The 15,370-nt window shown below is 35.5% G+C and overlaps 1 protein-coding gene across 3 annotated transcripts; it reads left to right on the top strand.

Moving 5' to 3' along the window:
• Window positions 3,484–8,052, top strand: LOC104789000 (receptor-like protein kinase 2). Of its 3 annotated transcripts, none has more exons than XM_010514762.2 (3): window positions 3,484–5,310; window positions 5,694–6,994; window positions 7,270–8,052. In XM_010514762.2, exons 1-3 carry the CDS (start codon window positions 3,710–3,712, stop codon window positions 7,797–7,799), a joined length of 3,432 nt encoding a protein of 1,143 aa, XP_010513064.1. In that variant the 5' UTR covers window positions 3,484–3,709; the 3' UTR covers window positions 7,800–8,052. The 3 variants fall into 3 exon arrangements, with proteins under 3 accessions (XP_010513064.1, XP_019083331.1, XP_019083326.1); XM_019227786.1 differs by having other exon boundaries at window positions 3,484–5,335; window positions 5,719–6,994; XM_019227781.1 differs by having other exon boundaries at window positions 3,484–5,692; window positions 6,076–6,994.

Genomic DNA, 15,370 nt, shown 5'->3' with positions numbered 1-15,370 from the left:
AGTTATATGATGTTAGAAAAATGGTGATATTAGATACTAAATATGTAAATCTGATGGATATATTTCAGGAATTTTAGCAACATAGAATTTGTTGTCTTCATCTAATGTTTTGGAAAATAAAATGATTATCATAATAAGATGAACAAAATTTTATTGTGGATAATAACTATATATATTCATCATTTAAAAGAACTCCAAATATCACTAATTGCTGCTATATATAAACAATCAGACCTACAATTTATATTTTTATATATTTATATCGAATTTAATGTAAATTATCAAATTATATATATATGTATCGCATGGGCAACCATCCAGTCTAGTCTGATATTAAGTTAAGACACACACTTGATTGCTTATGGATATGTTGTTTTGTTCTTCCATTTGTAAACTAGTAGATCTAGCACGGTTAAGATAGGCCCATCAGTAGCCAATTGTGTTTTGTCAGTTTAAGACTACAATATTGGACACCCACAAACTAATTCTGAACTTAGTGTCCGTTAGAATATCATAACTTAAACTCCTCTCGGAATGCATGCGAAACCAAAGTTTGATTGATTCCCTCAAAAAGTTTAATTAGTACGTGTCGTTTTCCAAAATACGAAAAACAATCATATTATCTTAAACATAATATTAATAAGTATATAATCTTTAATTAACTTGAATTTCTTTTAAAAAAATTGAGGGAGTAAGTAAGTGGTAATGTTAAAAAAGAAAAGAACATTTTGGGAAAATAAACAAAAACATGGAGAGATTCCCACAAGGAGAGACTCTCGAGGCAAAGACCCTTGAAACAAGGCAACACTTCCTATTTCTTTATTTCTAAAACTGCGCCGTTTAAGACTCTTATGGTCTTACTTTCTTTTATCGTCTTTGTTTACTTGTAATACTGGCTCATGGTGCGCTAATTATTTATGCACTTTGCCTACTTTGTTTCGGCTTTTTGAAAGTACATAATGATAGAGAAAAATATTTCAATGTCCTTCATGTGCCGGTAACTAAAACATAATTTATCTCTCGATCTCGATGCTAAAGGATCATAGTTCACATTTTGCATACACACTTATTTACCTTGTGCCATTTTTGTTTGGAAAATATGACATAGAAATAAACTAGTCGTTGGTAATAAGGAGAAAAAGAGTAGAATAAGGGATTAAAGTAAACTAAGGGAGTTAAAAAAAGAGAGATCAAAGTAAACTAAAGGTAATGATAATTAGAGTGGAGAATTAGGGTAGGTGAGAATGAGTGAGGCTCGTTGTGGTCACGTGAGGCATCCTCAAAATCAGGGATTGTTGTTTTGTCCTCTACACTCCCTATACCTAAACCCATCCATCCTTCGCTTTGTTTTTTTCTCCTTTCTTTATTAATCCACAAGTCTTATTACTAAAAGCTTTAGAATTTGTTTTAACAAAAAAAAAAAGCTTTAGAATTTGCTTAACCTATCTCTTAGTGTGATTTTTATATATACTAACTAATAGAGCACTATTTTATTTATAATTTTGTAATGTTATTTTAGTAAGTTTTCTATCATAACTATCTTCCTTTTTGCATACTTTTTTGGTCTATTGTTTTATATTTAATTAGAAGCTTTTAAAATTGCTACTAGTTTTTATTTTAAATATAGAAATATAGAAATTTGACTACAAGTCAAGCTAAATCTTAAAATATGAATAGAGAGAACGAGGTGACTGAAATTCGGAGTAGAAACAAAATTAACAAAAGATTACTTTTAGTGAATTTATATCTCATTTGTTGTATACACGTTGTTTCAAGATCAACTAGATCTTTGTAAAAAAAAAAAATCATTGGATCTAGCTAAGGGTTCAAAGTCTAGTATCTTATTTCAAACGATTCTCATGTTTATTTAATTTACATCAACTAAATTAATTGCGAAAGCGCACGATGGACATAATTTTATTTTCTTCGTGATTGTAGGAAATGGACCAAATGATAGATTCGAGAATCCCATGAGCATACTTGGTGGAATCTCGGTTTATCTAATGTACTGAGTCCCACTGTTACCTCAACCTTTGTCTACGATTCCTAAGTAAATTAAACTCAAAATATTGTATTTTTCTTTTTTATGAATGAATGTAAAATTTATTCAACCAAAAAAACTTGTTACAGTATATGTATCTTTAAATCAATTTTTTTGAATTTTTAAATAAACTTTAGCTGAAAAAAAAACAAAACACAAAAATTAGCTTCTTTAAGTGGGACCAAACCCGAAAGCCGTCTTCAAACTGAAAACCAAATATATTGTATTTTTTGTACAGGTTATATATTAAGAGAAAAACAACCAAACATTACGTTTCTTTCATTTAAAAGCTTAAATGATGTTGATTTTATATGCGCTTAATATGGAGTGACGACGTTATAACCTTCGTTTGTTTTGGCTTTGGAATGACTTGATAGTCTATATTTCAATGGCTCCGTATATGAGTTTGTGATGTTCTTCTGTCTAGTAAGAGAGCGATACACTTTGTTGTACATCTACTTTCATATACCATTAACCTTTTTCTTTTTTTATTTATTTAATTAGATCGCATTTCAGTTCGAAGTTTTATATTTTTATTTGTTTTACTTGCAGTCAAGAAGATAACAATTATAGAAAGAAACAATATGCTACTAGAGTATTAAAATATTAAATTTAACCTACTCAAGTAAAAACAAAGGGAATAAAAATGAATCACCGATTCAACCACTTGCTTGGGGTTTGAGCAAACGCACTTTGGATAAAATAACAAAACAAATTTTTTTATTTTAAATAATCTTAATTCGAGAATATAAAAATACATATTCCATAATTCCATAAATAGAGGGCTAATAGTGGATTCAGTAAAACAAGAGTCTATTAAACTGTTTGAACCTCGAATTTTTTTTTTCACCAAATTCTTCACTCAAACTAGAAGGATACAAGAGGATAGGGCATATTCGGACACACCCAAATAACAAGCTTGGAAAATAAAGCACAAGAACAAACAAAGACCAAACATAAAGACACAAGCATAACAAAGCTTGATAAGAAACTAGAGAAATATCAAAACAGCATGAGCAAACCCATAAGAAAATATAAAAATATATATACCCATAAATAGAGGGCTAATAATGGGTTCAGTAAAACCAGAGTGTATTAAACCCCCGATACTAGTTAATATTGTAAATAAAAACGACTTATTTGGCTTAAAAATTACTTTAACATCTTAACCAAAGCTATGTTTCTACTCTTCACGCAATGTATACGTATAATGATATAAAGATAACGAATATTTGTAATTGTATGTATCGTATAACAACAATATTACAAAGCAACATATAAAAATAGTACAAAAATACTACTAAGTACAGAAGAGATAGGGGATAATAGGTGAGGTGGCGAGGAGGTGGGGTGGTGCAGTTTTGTTGATCTCAAGGCATTGTGTTTCCCTATTTACCTTTGTACTCTTTCTCCTCTCTTAAATCACCACACCACTATTTTAATTTATTTTTCTCTCTCTCACTCTCTCCCTTAAGGATTTGATAAAACACAATACAAGTATTAGAAGAACTTAAACCCCTCTTATGTTATCTTCCTAAGCTTGAGTTTAATTCAAGCAAGCAACAGATTTCGAGAGAGAGTGAGCACAGAGATAGAGAGAAGAAGGGCACCGAACCCTAAATGGGACTAAACCCGAGATTTTAATCTTCTTTTCGGATTTTGAGGCAAATGTCTCTTCATTCCTTAATCTTCTTCTCCTCTTCTTCTCCTTCCTCACTTCTCTTCTCTTTCTTCTTCTTCATCCTTTGTTTCTCTCTCTCTGATGCAGAGCAAAACCCGGAAGCTTCTATCCTCTACTCATGGCTTCACTCTTCTTCTTCTCCTACACCTTCATCTCTTTCTCTCTTCAACTGGAACTCCATAGACAACACTCCTTGCAACAACTGGACTTTTGTCACATGCTCTCCTCAAGGCTTCGTCACCGACATCGTCATTGAATCTGTCCCTCTCCAGCTCTCCTTGCCTAAGAATCTACCGGCGTTTCGTTCTCTCCAGAAACTCACTATCTCCGGCACTAATCTCACCGGAACTTTGCCGGAGAGTCTCGGCGATTGCCTCGGTCTCACGGTTCTTGACCTTAGCTCTAACGGATTAGTTGGTGACATTCCTTGGAGTTTAAGCAAGCTCCGTAACCTAGAAACCCTAACCCTCAACTCTAACCAACTCACCGGGAAAATCCCACCGGACATCAGCAAATGTTTCAAGCTCACGACCCTAATTCTCTTCGACAATCTTCTCACCGGAACAATCCCGCCGGAGCTAGGGAAGCTCTCTGGTCTCGAAGTGATAAGAATCGGAGGAAACAAAGAAATCTCCGGCCAAATCCCACCGGAGATCGGAGATTGTTCCAATCTAACAGTTCTTGGTTTAGCCGAGACAAGCGTCTCCGGTAACTTACCTCCTTCCTTAGGTAAACTCACGAAGCTACAAACACTCTCGATTTACACAACAATGATAAGTGGAGAGATCCCTTCAGATTTAGGGAACTGCTCTGAGCTTGTTGATCTCTTCCTGTACGAGAATAGCTTGTCTGGTTCAATCCCTGAAGAAATCGGAAAGCTAACGAAACTGGAACAGCTGTTTCTATGGCAGAACAGTCTCGTTGGTGGTATCCCTGAAGAGATAGGAAACTGCAGCAATCTCAAAATGATAGATTTGTCTTTAAATCTCCTCTCTGGTTCGATTCCAAGCTCCATTGGTCGTTTGTCTTTGCTTGAAGAGTTTATGATCAGCGACAACAAATTCTCTGGTTCCATACCAACTACAATCTCGAATTGTTCGAGTCTTGTCCAGTTACAGCTTGATAAGAATCAGATTTCTGGTTTGATACCGTCTGAGCTTGGAACACTCACAAGGCTTACTCTGTTCTTTGCCTGGTCTAATCAGCTAGAAGGAAGCATCCCTCTTGGTTTAGCAGACTGTACTGATCTCCAAGCATTGGATTTGTCACGTAACTCGCTTACCGGAACAATCCCTTCTGGTTTGTTTATGCTAAGGAACCTCACAAAGCTTCTCTTGATCTCAAACTCTCTCTCTGGTTTTATACCTCAAGAGATTGGTAACTGCAGCTCTCTGGTGAGATTGAGGTTAGGTTACAACAGGATCACAGGAGAGATCCCTTCTGGTATTGGCTCGCTTAAGAAGCTTAACTTTCTCGATTTTTCGAGTAATAGGCTACATGGGAAGGTCCCTGATGAGATTGGAAGCTGCTTAGAGTTACAAATGATTGATCTCAGCAATAACTCTCTTGAAGGTTCTTTGCCTAATCCGGTTTCTTTTCTCTCCGGTTTACAGGTTCTTGATGTTTCGTCTAACCAGTTTACAGGAAAGATTCCAGCGAGTTTGGGACGGCTTGTATCGCTAAACAAACTAATCTTGAGCAAGAACTTGTTCTCCGGATCGATACCTACTTCTTTAAGCATGTGTTCAGGGCTTCAGCTTCTTGATCTTGGTAGCAATGAGCTCTCTGGTGAGATTCCTCCAGAGCTTGGTGATATTGAGAATCTTGAAATCGCGTTAAACTTGAGTAGCAACAGACTCACAGGGAAGATTCCTTTAAAGATTTCGTCTCTCAACAAGCTCTCGATTCTTGATCTCTCCCACAACATGCTTGAAGGAGATCTTGCTCCACTCACCAATATTGAGAATATTNGGTTTCTTCTCTCTCCGGTTTACAGGTTCTCGATGTTTCGGCTAACCAGTTTTCAGGCAAGATTCCAGCGAGTTTGGGACGGCTTGTGTCGCTGAACAAACTAATCTTGAGCAAGAACTTGTTCTCCGGATCAATACCTACTTCTTTAGGTATGTGTTCAGGGCTTCAGCTTCTTGATCTTGGAAGCAATGAGCTCTCTGGTGAGATTCCTCCAGAGCTTGGTGATATTGAGAATCTTGAAATCGCGTTAAACTTGAGTAGCAACAGACTCACAGGGAAGATTCCTTTAAAGATTTCGTCTCTCAACAAGCTCTCGATTCTTGATCTCTCCCACAACATGCTTGAAGGAGATCTTGCTCCACTTGCCAATATTGAGAACCTCGTCTCTCTTAACATCTCTTACAATAGCTTCTCTGGTTACCTTCCAGATAACAAGCTTTTCAGACAATTATCTCCTCAAGATCTTGAAGGAAACAAGAAACTCTGTTCTTCTTTAACTCAAGATTCTTGTTTTCTCACCTACGGAAAAGGCAATAGACTTGGAGATGATGGTGATTCTTCTCGTACAAGAAAGCTTAGGTTAACACTCGCTCTTTTGATCACCTTGACGGTTGTGTTGATGATTCTTGGTGCGGTTGCGGTTATCCGAGCAAGGAGGAATATCAATAACGAAAGAGATTCAGAGCTTGGAGAGACATATAAATGGCAGTTCACACCATTTCAGAAGCTGAACTTCTCGGTAGATCAAATCATAAGATGTTTAGTTGAACCAAATGTGATCGGTAAAGGATGTTCAGGGGTAGTTTACCGAGCTGACGTGGACAACGGCGAGGTTATAGCCGTTAAGAAGCTTTGGCCAGCGATGGTTAACGGTGGTCATGATGAGAAGACCAAAAACGTTAGAGATTCGTTTTCAGCAGAAGTTAAGACGCTTGGGACTATTAGACACAAGAACATAGTTCGGTTTCTTGGATGTTGTTGGAACCGAAACACGAGGCTTTTGATGTACGATTACATGCCCAATGGGAGCTTAGGGAGTTTGCTTCACGAGAGACGAGGATCTTCGCTTGATTGGGATCTTAGATACAGAATCTTGCTTGGTGCAGCTCAAGGTTTAGCTTATTTACACCATGGTTGCCTTCCGCCCATTGTTCACCGCGATATCAAAGCCAACAACATCTTGATCGGTCTAGATTTCGAGCCTTACATTGCGGATTTTGGTTTAGCAAAGCTTGTTGATGAAGGTGACATTGGTCGGTGTTCTAATACCGTTGCTGGATCTTATGGTTACATTGCTCCAGGTATGTTCCTAAATTTATGTTTCTGACTACAAGCAACCAAAGCCGTTATTTAGGGCTCTTGCAATATTTGCTTAAAAATAGTTTCACAATCATGAGACTAGTTTAAGACATAATTAAGAGTCATATAGTTTTCTTACAGTTTAGTTTCTATTTTACGTTTCCATTACATAAATACGTTTTATAGTTAGAAATAGAAGTCTAATAGAATCTTTGTATTTTAAGTTCTATAATATATGAATTATCTTAAATTGGATTAGTTCCATGTGTTTTTGCAGAGTATGGTTACAGCATGAAGATTACAGAGAAGAGTGATGTTTATAGTTATGGTGTGGTTGTTCTTGAAGTGTTAACAGGGAAACAACCTATAGATCCGACGGTACCAGAAGGGCTTCACTTAGTGGATTGGGTGAGGCAAAATAGAGGTAGCCTCGAAGTTCTGGACTCTACATTGAGATCAAGAACTGAGGCTGAAGCCGATGAGATGATGCAAGTGTTGGGCACTGCTCTGCTGTGTGTGAACTCGTCTCCGGACGAGAGGCCTACCATGAAAGACGTTGCGGCTATGCTCAAGGAGATCAAACAAGAGCGTGAAGAATACGCGAAAGTTGACTTGCTGCTTAAGAAATCTCCTCCGCCAACAACAACATCAACGCATGAGGAAGGTCGTATAAATGAGATGAACACGACAGCGACCGCCGCTTCCTCTTCTAAAGAGATGAGACGAGAGGAAAGATTAGTAAAGAGTAACAACACGAGTTTCTCTGCTTCGTCTCTGCTTTACTCTTCTTCTGCTTCGATCGAGTGATCTAGCTAGGGCGCTTGAAGGTTACTTGGAGGAAAGCTTTTGTGTGTGGTTTAAGAAATGGTTTTTTTTTTCATTGTTATTTAATTACCATTTTAAATCTTTAGATATGTGATGTAAAAAAAGAAGAAGAATAGAATGAAAGAAGGCAAGTCAGTAATGATATAGAATTGTGATTAGCAAAGGGTTGTGGACTTGTGACGTGAAATTGCACCTTTTTGGATGGTTTGAGATCAATAATTCATGTAGTTTTCTTTCCAAGTGTATATTAAGATCGAATAATAGTTCTTGTTTATAGTTTTTAACTTTTTATCATAAACACATTACCTTCCAAAAATATATTAATATTGATGCATAAAACTATTTTAGCCTTTTAGGTGTATGTGCAACGTTATCTTGCATTGCATCAGTAAGCAATAAACATGAAACATCTTTATATAATGTTTAATAGGAACCAAAATGGTTCAAATCCATCAAACCTAAATACACTTTAAAAAGAAAAAAAACATTATGAAAAGAGGATTTTAAAACCAACATTATTTGGTGGATGATACAAATAGGAATTAATATTCTTTTCAATAGCGTTTGTAAAATTTTTAATTTATTATTAAAAGTAAATCAACAATTCGCGAGATGTGTGGTTTTTACCAATTATAAATAATAATTTTATTGGTTTTCCAATTAAGTTTAAAAAATGTACCAAATCTCGACATATATCTATAATCTAATTCTAATCAAACGGGGAGAAGGAAGATAGAAACAAAATGAGAGAGAAGAGATAGAGAGAATGACTTGTGGAAGACGGAAAACGATCCAAGAGAGAAACATACACTACAAGAAAACACGCGTTTTGTGATGGACGAATATGTAGCGAATCCCTAGCAAATCGACAAAAGCGAGAGATTTGCGAAGAATGTCCATTCCTCGCAAAATCGTTTCTCGCAAATTGGTCAGCGTCGCAAATCCCTCATAACTTTTGCGAGGAAAAATATTCCCTCGCAAACTAATCGCAAATTGCGAGGACATATTTAAAAAGCAATTTCCTCGCAAATGTAGTATCTAGTAAATCTCTCGCAAATTTGCGATGCTTTTGCAATTATTTTTTCCATCGCAAATAATAATAATGGTATAAAAAAAATTAAAATTTTAATTGCCGGTTAGCTTAATTAGGATTTAACTGGCAATTAGAATTAAACTTTATAAGTTATGCAAAATAAACATTACACATTACAAGGGAGATCAAGTGTTCATTACAAATTAAACATTAAACATTAGAAGGGAGATCAAGTGTTCTAAGCTAAACAGTACACATTACACATTAAGAGAAAGAGAGGGAGTCAGGTTGCTTGGCCGCCGGTAGCTTCTCCGCCGGTTGCCTCTTCGGTGGTTGTGTCTCCGGCAGCTGGATCCTCTCGGCGAAACCTTGCAGCAAACTCTGGATCTTTCTCTGCAAGATAATCAAAATAAGCATCATAACTATGCATCTTCTCCAACTTAGTCGCCTGACTTGCGAGGGTAGCTTCGGCAGCAGCAAGCTTTGTAGCTAGATCATTTGTATCTTCAGTAGGAGGAGGCGGTTGTCCAATGTGAGCTGATGATGCTTCTGCTTGCAAGTTCCTAACCCCATATATCTGGTTCTTTTTCTTCGGAGCAACCTGCCAACATAAGAGAGACACACCAACATAACCGTTAGACATTTAGACATTGATACAAAGAGAAACTGTAACACACCAACATAAACAATGAACTTGCAAAAAGATAAACTTGCAAAAAGTAAGCAACATAAACACACCAACAGTTACCTCAACATATATTTGGTTCTTTGCGGTAAGAGGTAACCCGCCGGAAGCACTGCTCTCCACATTATCCCCAGAGAGTAGCAAAGATTCAGCTTCAGCTATCCTCGATGACACTTGATGGTAGACTTTCTCAGACATTCCATCAACAAAAGACCCATCAGGTTTCATATGAGTCTCTTCTAGGACAAGCAGGAAATCAGGTAGTGGATCACTGGTCTTCTCAGACTAACACAAGAGTTAGACAGTGATCAATGCTCATAAACAGTGAATACACAAGTCTTAACTAAATAACTTTAAAAGGTATACTTACATGCTTTCGTGCTCGGGCTTTAAAAGATGTCTGACCAGATAGATGTTTGTGTATTCCAGTGCCATCAGGATCACTATAACAAGCATTACGGCTGTTGATACTCTTTGCTTCTGACTTTGGTTCAAGCCAAAACTTGACCAAGCCATCCCATACTGTAGGATCAAGCCACCGCGACATTGCTTTATCACCTTTTCGCTTCCACTTACCCTTCCACCGAGACACTTGATCACTCATCCGAGTCTTCAACTTGGTTTCAAACTCAGTTCTGACTCTTCCGTTGATGGACGGGTCCCAGTTATATGTTTGCTTCAACAAACATCACATGCATTAGTAATTAAAACAAAAAATCTATATTTAAAACACATCAAACACAAAGTAGACTTACCGCAAAAGTTTCAAACCACCGATTTACAACCGGACCTGGTGTTTGGGTCCAATTGGCATGAGCATGTTTGAAATCTCTTTCAAAAATGGCCCGGACAGTAGCAGCCACAGAAGGGTCCTGGTCAAACCTACAAAGCAAAGGATAAATCGAATGAGGTACTATGAAACTACAAAAAAAAAAATAGACGGGAGAAGATACTTACTAGAGGGTACTCGGAGGACGCTTAGGATCTAGTTTCGGTAAGGAAGCACGTCCGGGACTTGCAAGTAACTCTTCCAAAGTAAAAAATGATTGATGTGGAGACATACGAGAAGTTGATTGCTGAGGAGGATCATCAGGCATCACCGGAGAGCTTCCATGTAGATTATCCTGCATCGCCGGTGATGTACCTTGAGAAGAAGCGAGAGAAGGTAACCTTTGGGGATGAGCAGAAGCAGAAGTTGTCCTTCGAGTAGATACTGGAGGAGTTAAACCTTGAGAAGAGATAAATCTTCTGTAAACGTTTTGGTTTACAGAACCGTGTTGCTCATTAGTCGACATCTGAAAGCAGAACAAAAATCTGATTAAAATTAACCCTAAACCCCCAAATCAAATTCAATCAAAACCCCCAAAATCATTATAACCCTAAATTCGAAACCCTAAATTGAATCCCTAAACCCCAAATTCGAAACCCTAAAATCGAATTAAAACCCAAATCGAATCATAACCCTAAACCCCCAATTGAATCTCCAAATTTGAAACCCTAAAATCGAATTAAAACCCTAAATCGAATCGAAACCCTAAACCCCAAATCAAACCCTAAATCAAAACCCCAAATCAAAACCCTAAATCGAATCGAAACAAAGAGATTGAAGAGGAGAGGAGGAGACTTACCGTACCTTGATTAACCGGACCTTGATTAACCGGACCTTGGAGAAGAGGAGGAGAAGGGTTCGAGAAGGGTTAACAGGACCTTGGAGAAGAGGCGGAGACTCACCGGTAAAGACAGAAGAGATCGGAGAAGAAAGAAGAAATCGAAGAAGTCGAGAAGGATTAGGGAACTAGGAAATCAAACAAGGTTTTTTACTTATATAGAAAAACACTGCGTCGCAAATCCCACGCAAATATTGCTAGGGATTAGCTATGGTCCCTCGCATATCCCTAGCAACAATATTAAAATATGTAATTAATATTTCCAGACTTTGCAAGAGAATTACGAGAGATCGTAGAAAATCCCTCGCGAAGTCTTTTGGGTTTAGGTTTTGAAGTGTCATTTGCGAGGGAATTGCTATGATCTGAGCAATTTGCGATGTATTTGCGACTAATTTAGGGTTTAGGTTTTGAAAATGACATTTGTGCCCTATCTTTGATTATAAATCTTGGATTCACCTTTTTAATCATTAAAAGTATTGTAATTAGTCATAATGGGTTTAGGATCAAGGGTTTAATGTTGTTATTTGCGAAGGAATTGTTATGGTTTGAGCTTTTTGCAATGGATTTGCGACGCATTTGCTATGCATCTAGCGAACTACTCGCAAATTGGTCGCAATCCTTGAATATCTAATTTACAAAAACCATCAAAATAATTGTAAAAAATTAGTCAAATGAACTTGCAAGTATATTATAAGGTCATATAAGCTCATCATACTTTCTCTATCATCAAACTTTCCAAAATTGTCCAATTTTGCATCTTCCTCCAATCATAAACTATCTTTTACACTATATCATATACATGTTCATTACATTTAGACAAATATTCCAAAATTTTATAATTCTCCAACAATTTTGTGTTGTACTGCCCTATCTATGATTATAAGTCTTGGATTCATCTTTTTAATCATTAATAGTAATGTTATTAGTCTTTAGGGTTTAGGGTTTAGAGGTTAGGGTTTGAAGTTTTCATTTGCGAGAGAATAGCTATGATTAGTGTTTTGCGATGGATTTGTGACGCATTTGCTATATATCTAGCAAATCTGTTGAAAATATGTCGCAAAACTATATATTTAATTTATAAAAACCATCAAAATAATTTTAAAAGTTAGTAAAATTAACTTTCAAGTATATTATAAGGTCCAATGTCTCATCATACTCTTTCCAATCATCTTTTAAATCATTAATAGTAATGTATTAGTAATGAATTTCAGAATAATTCACCTTATGAACAGATTGAAATATATTTCAGAATAATTATATTAAGTTTTGTAATAATTATAAATAAAAAAAATTCCTAATTTTGCAATGGATTTGCTATGGCTATCGCAACTCACTCGCACGTCCATAGCAATCTTGCTATGGATACAGTTTTTGCAAATGAGTCGCAATATTGCGATTGATTTGCGAGGAAGGTGACCTTCCCTGCGAATTTGTCGTAAATGTCTTGCAAATGAGCAGCGGATTTACGACGACTGGCTTCCTCGCAATTTTGCGAGGGATTTGCTATGGAGTTTTCTTTTTTTCGTAATGTCCTTGCAAATCTACCGCAAATTTGCGAGAGCTGTATTCCGTCGCAAATCGTCCTTGCAAAGCGCGTGTTTTCTTGTAGTGAGAGCAACTTTGTGGAGCCTTTTTTGTTTTTTAAAAATATTTTGTGTACGAGTTTTTTTACTTTTTTTTTCTTTGTTCAAGATTAAAAAATTTAGCCTTAAACATATTTTTGCTGCAATAATATGTAACACGGTTGCAGATTATTGGGCCTTCGTGGGCCTCGTCTATGGGTTTATTAGCTCTGGTATGCATTTATTTTTTTAATTGATGAAACATTAGATTAGCTCTTAATAATATTCAGACCATGATTATTAGTCATACAGTTGAACCTCTATAAATTAATACTCGATAACTTAATAAACTCTATAAATTAATAGATTTATTCGGTCCCAAGTTGTGACTAGTATAATTTTGGACACTATTTGATAATATAATAAAATAATAATTTTTTTGAAAATCCTTTGTAAATATATGGTCTCATCAATAATATAAATTAATAATTATATAGAATTATCTAAATATATGTATATAATTATAGTTCATTTTTGATATTTTTATTGTATAAAAATGTTTGAGTGCTATTGTCAAAACATGATAATTGTTATTTTCATTGTAATTGATTTTATAAAAATATTAGTTATAACCATTAAATCTTATTTTTAATGTTTTTTTACCAAATTAGGAAAGTCTATCTATAAATTAATAATTATTAATTTATCGAGAAATTAAAACCTCTATAAATTAATAGATTTTCATGGTCCCAACATTATTAATTTATAGAGGTTTTACTGTATTAATTTATCTATAAATTGATATTCCTTGTTTTATTTTATAAATTAATATTAATATTAATTTATAAAATAAAGATGCATTTTTAATTTTCAAACTTTTTCAAAAATATAGATTGTTGATTTTTTTTTCAAAGATAAAATTAGTTATGTGGATGTTAAGATTTTATTTTAGTTTTGTAGCTTAAATTTTAATGTTTAGAAAAATATTTTGACAAGAAATTTCAAATATATAGATAAATTCACGGAGCATTCTCAAAAATAACCCTTTTTCATGTCCCTTTAATTTATGTACAAAATAACCAAATTATCATTTCTTTAAGTGACAGCAAGAATGTACAGTCATCACAATCGAAAAAATTTCCCGCCAAAAATTAAAAAAAATAAATTCCGCCAGATTTTTAAAAAAAATTCCCGCCAAAATTACGAAATTAGATTCCCCCAAGTATTTTGAAATTTATACTTTATATCAACAATACTTGACTTGAAATGGTCATGGATGAAGTTTTGTTGGTAACAAGTTTATACCTTGACTTTGTTTACGAGTAAGATAAGCCAATGGAGCAAAAAAAAAAAATTGTTTATCATTAAATCGAATATGGCATATTGGCATTGGCAAATTGGCTAAAGACTTCTCAAAACTGTTTTACTTAGTCGCTAGCTAGTTTTACACTCATGTTCCATAAAGTAGACTTCTAAAGGAAATAGCTAATGGAGACTTCTTGATTTGCATCTTGTCATGTTAAATTATACAAAACTTGCATCGAACCACTATATCACATTGATTCTGTACTTTTGCATTAGGATATCAAAATGGCTTTAAGGATCTCGGATATAACAGAACAAAAGTTTTCAAAATGGCTTCAGCATGATGGTGATACTAAATACAAATAAATTAATGCTCGTTTCAATAATATATGTGATTTTTATTGTAAAAAAATTATTTGTGTACGTATATATGGTGAGCAATATACAGCAAATTCTTATGATGAATTAATTTGAGAAAAAAAAATGATCTAGTATGGGTGACAGTACACGGCTTACGAAGCTCAGTATACCATATATTTTTTTTTGAATGCAATGTTAAATTATATTCAAAAACAAAATACGTTTGTACAACTGGTGCATCAGGGCTTTGATAGGTTTAAAAGAGATAAAAAAACTATATAGTCAATATCTTGTTCCTAGCCAAGAGAGTATTGCAGAGTCATAGCGTCTATCCCCGAGGAGACCAATGGCGAGGAGCTGATCTCGCATCTGTTTGTCAATAATTTGAATGAGACGTGAAGCTAACTGCGGTGGATCACCATGCTTCCGCCCATTTCGTTCGTGCCAAATGGTATAGATCGTCACTTGCAGAACAGAGCAGGCTAAATAAATTGTGGTCCGATCCTTCCAATTGCTGCAGGCTGAGGCAATGATGGAATTCCAGTTGGTTGAGTAGCATGTCTTGTATATATTTTTGGCAACGGCGTGCCAAATCTCCGAGCAATAGGTACAAGAAAAAAACAAGTGATCGCGACTTTCAATAACAGTGTTGCAGAGAATACAATCTCCCGAATCAGATGTGGACCAGTGTGAAGTGCGATCCCCAGTGGAAAGCCTGTTGCGAGCCGCCAACCAAGTACAGAAGGAGTGTCTTGGTGTAGAGTGAGTGAACCAAACACATCGATACCAAGGGACCTCTGGAGCTGGTGATCTAGTTTGAAAACCAAACCAAAACGATGGTTCTCTAAACAATCGATCGTGCTAAAACACAATATATGGAGATGATGACTAAATTAAGATCCATGGATCCTTAATTATGATGAAAACTTATTAAGAACCAG

This window comes from Camelina sativa, chromosome 1, assembly GCF_000633955.1.
Source record: "Camelina sativa cultivar DH55 chromosome 1, Cs, whole genome shotgun sequence".
Classification (NCBI taxonomy): domain Eukaryota; kingdom Viridiplantae; phylum Streptophyta; class Magnoliopsida; order Brassicales; family Brassicaceae; genus Camelina; species Camelina sativa.
Note: the sequence above shows the minus strand (reverse complement) of the source record. Positions and strands in the feature narration are given on the sequence as shown.

What these genes read in the sequence shown, in the direction of transcription:
- LOC104789000 (XM_010514762.2), top strand. Translation starts at nt 3,710, where the DNA reads ATGTCTCTTCATTCCTTAATCTTCTTCTCCTCTTCTTCTCCTTCCTCA. An exon ending in TTATGGTTACATTGCTCCAG is followed by an intron (nt 6,995 to 7,269) that starts GTATGTTCCTAA and finishes GTGTTTTTGCAG; the next exon opens with AGTATGGTTACAGCATGAAG.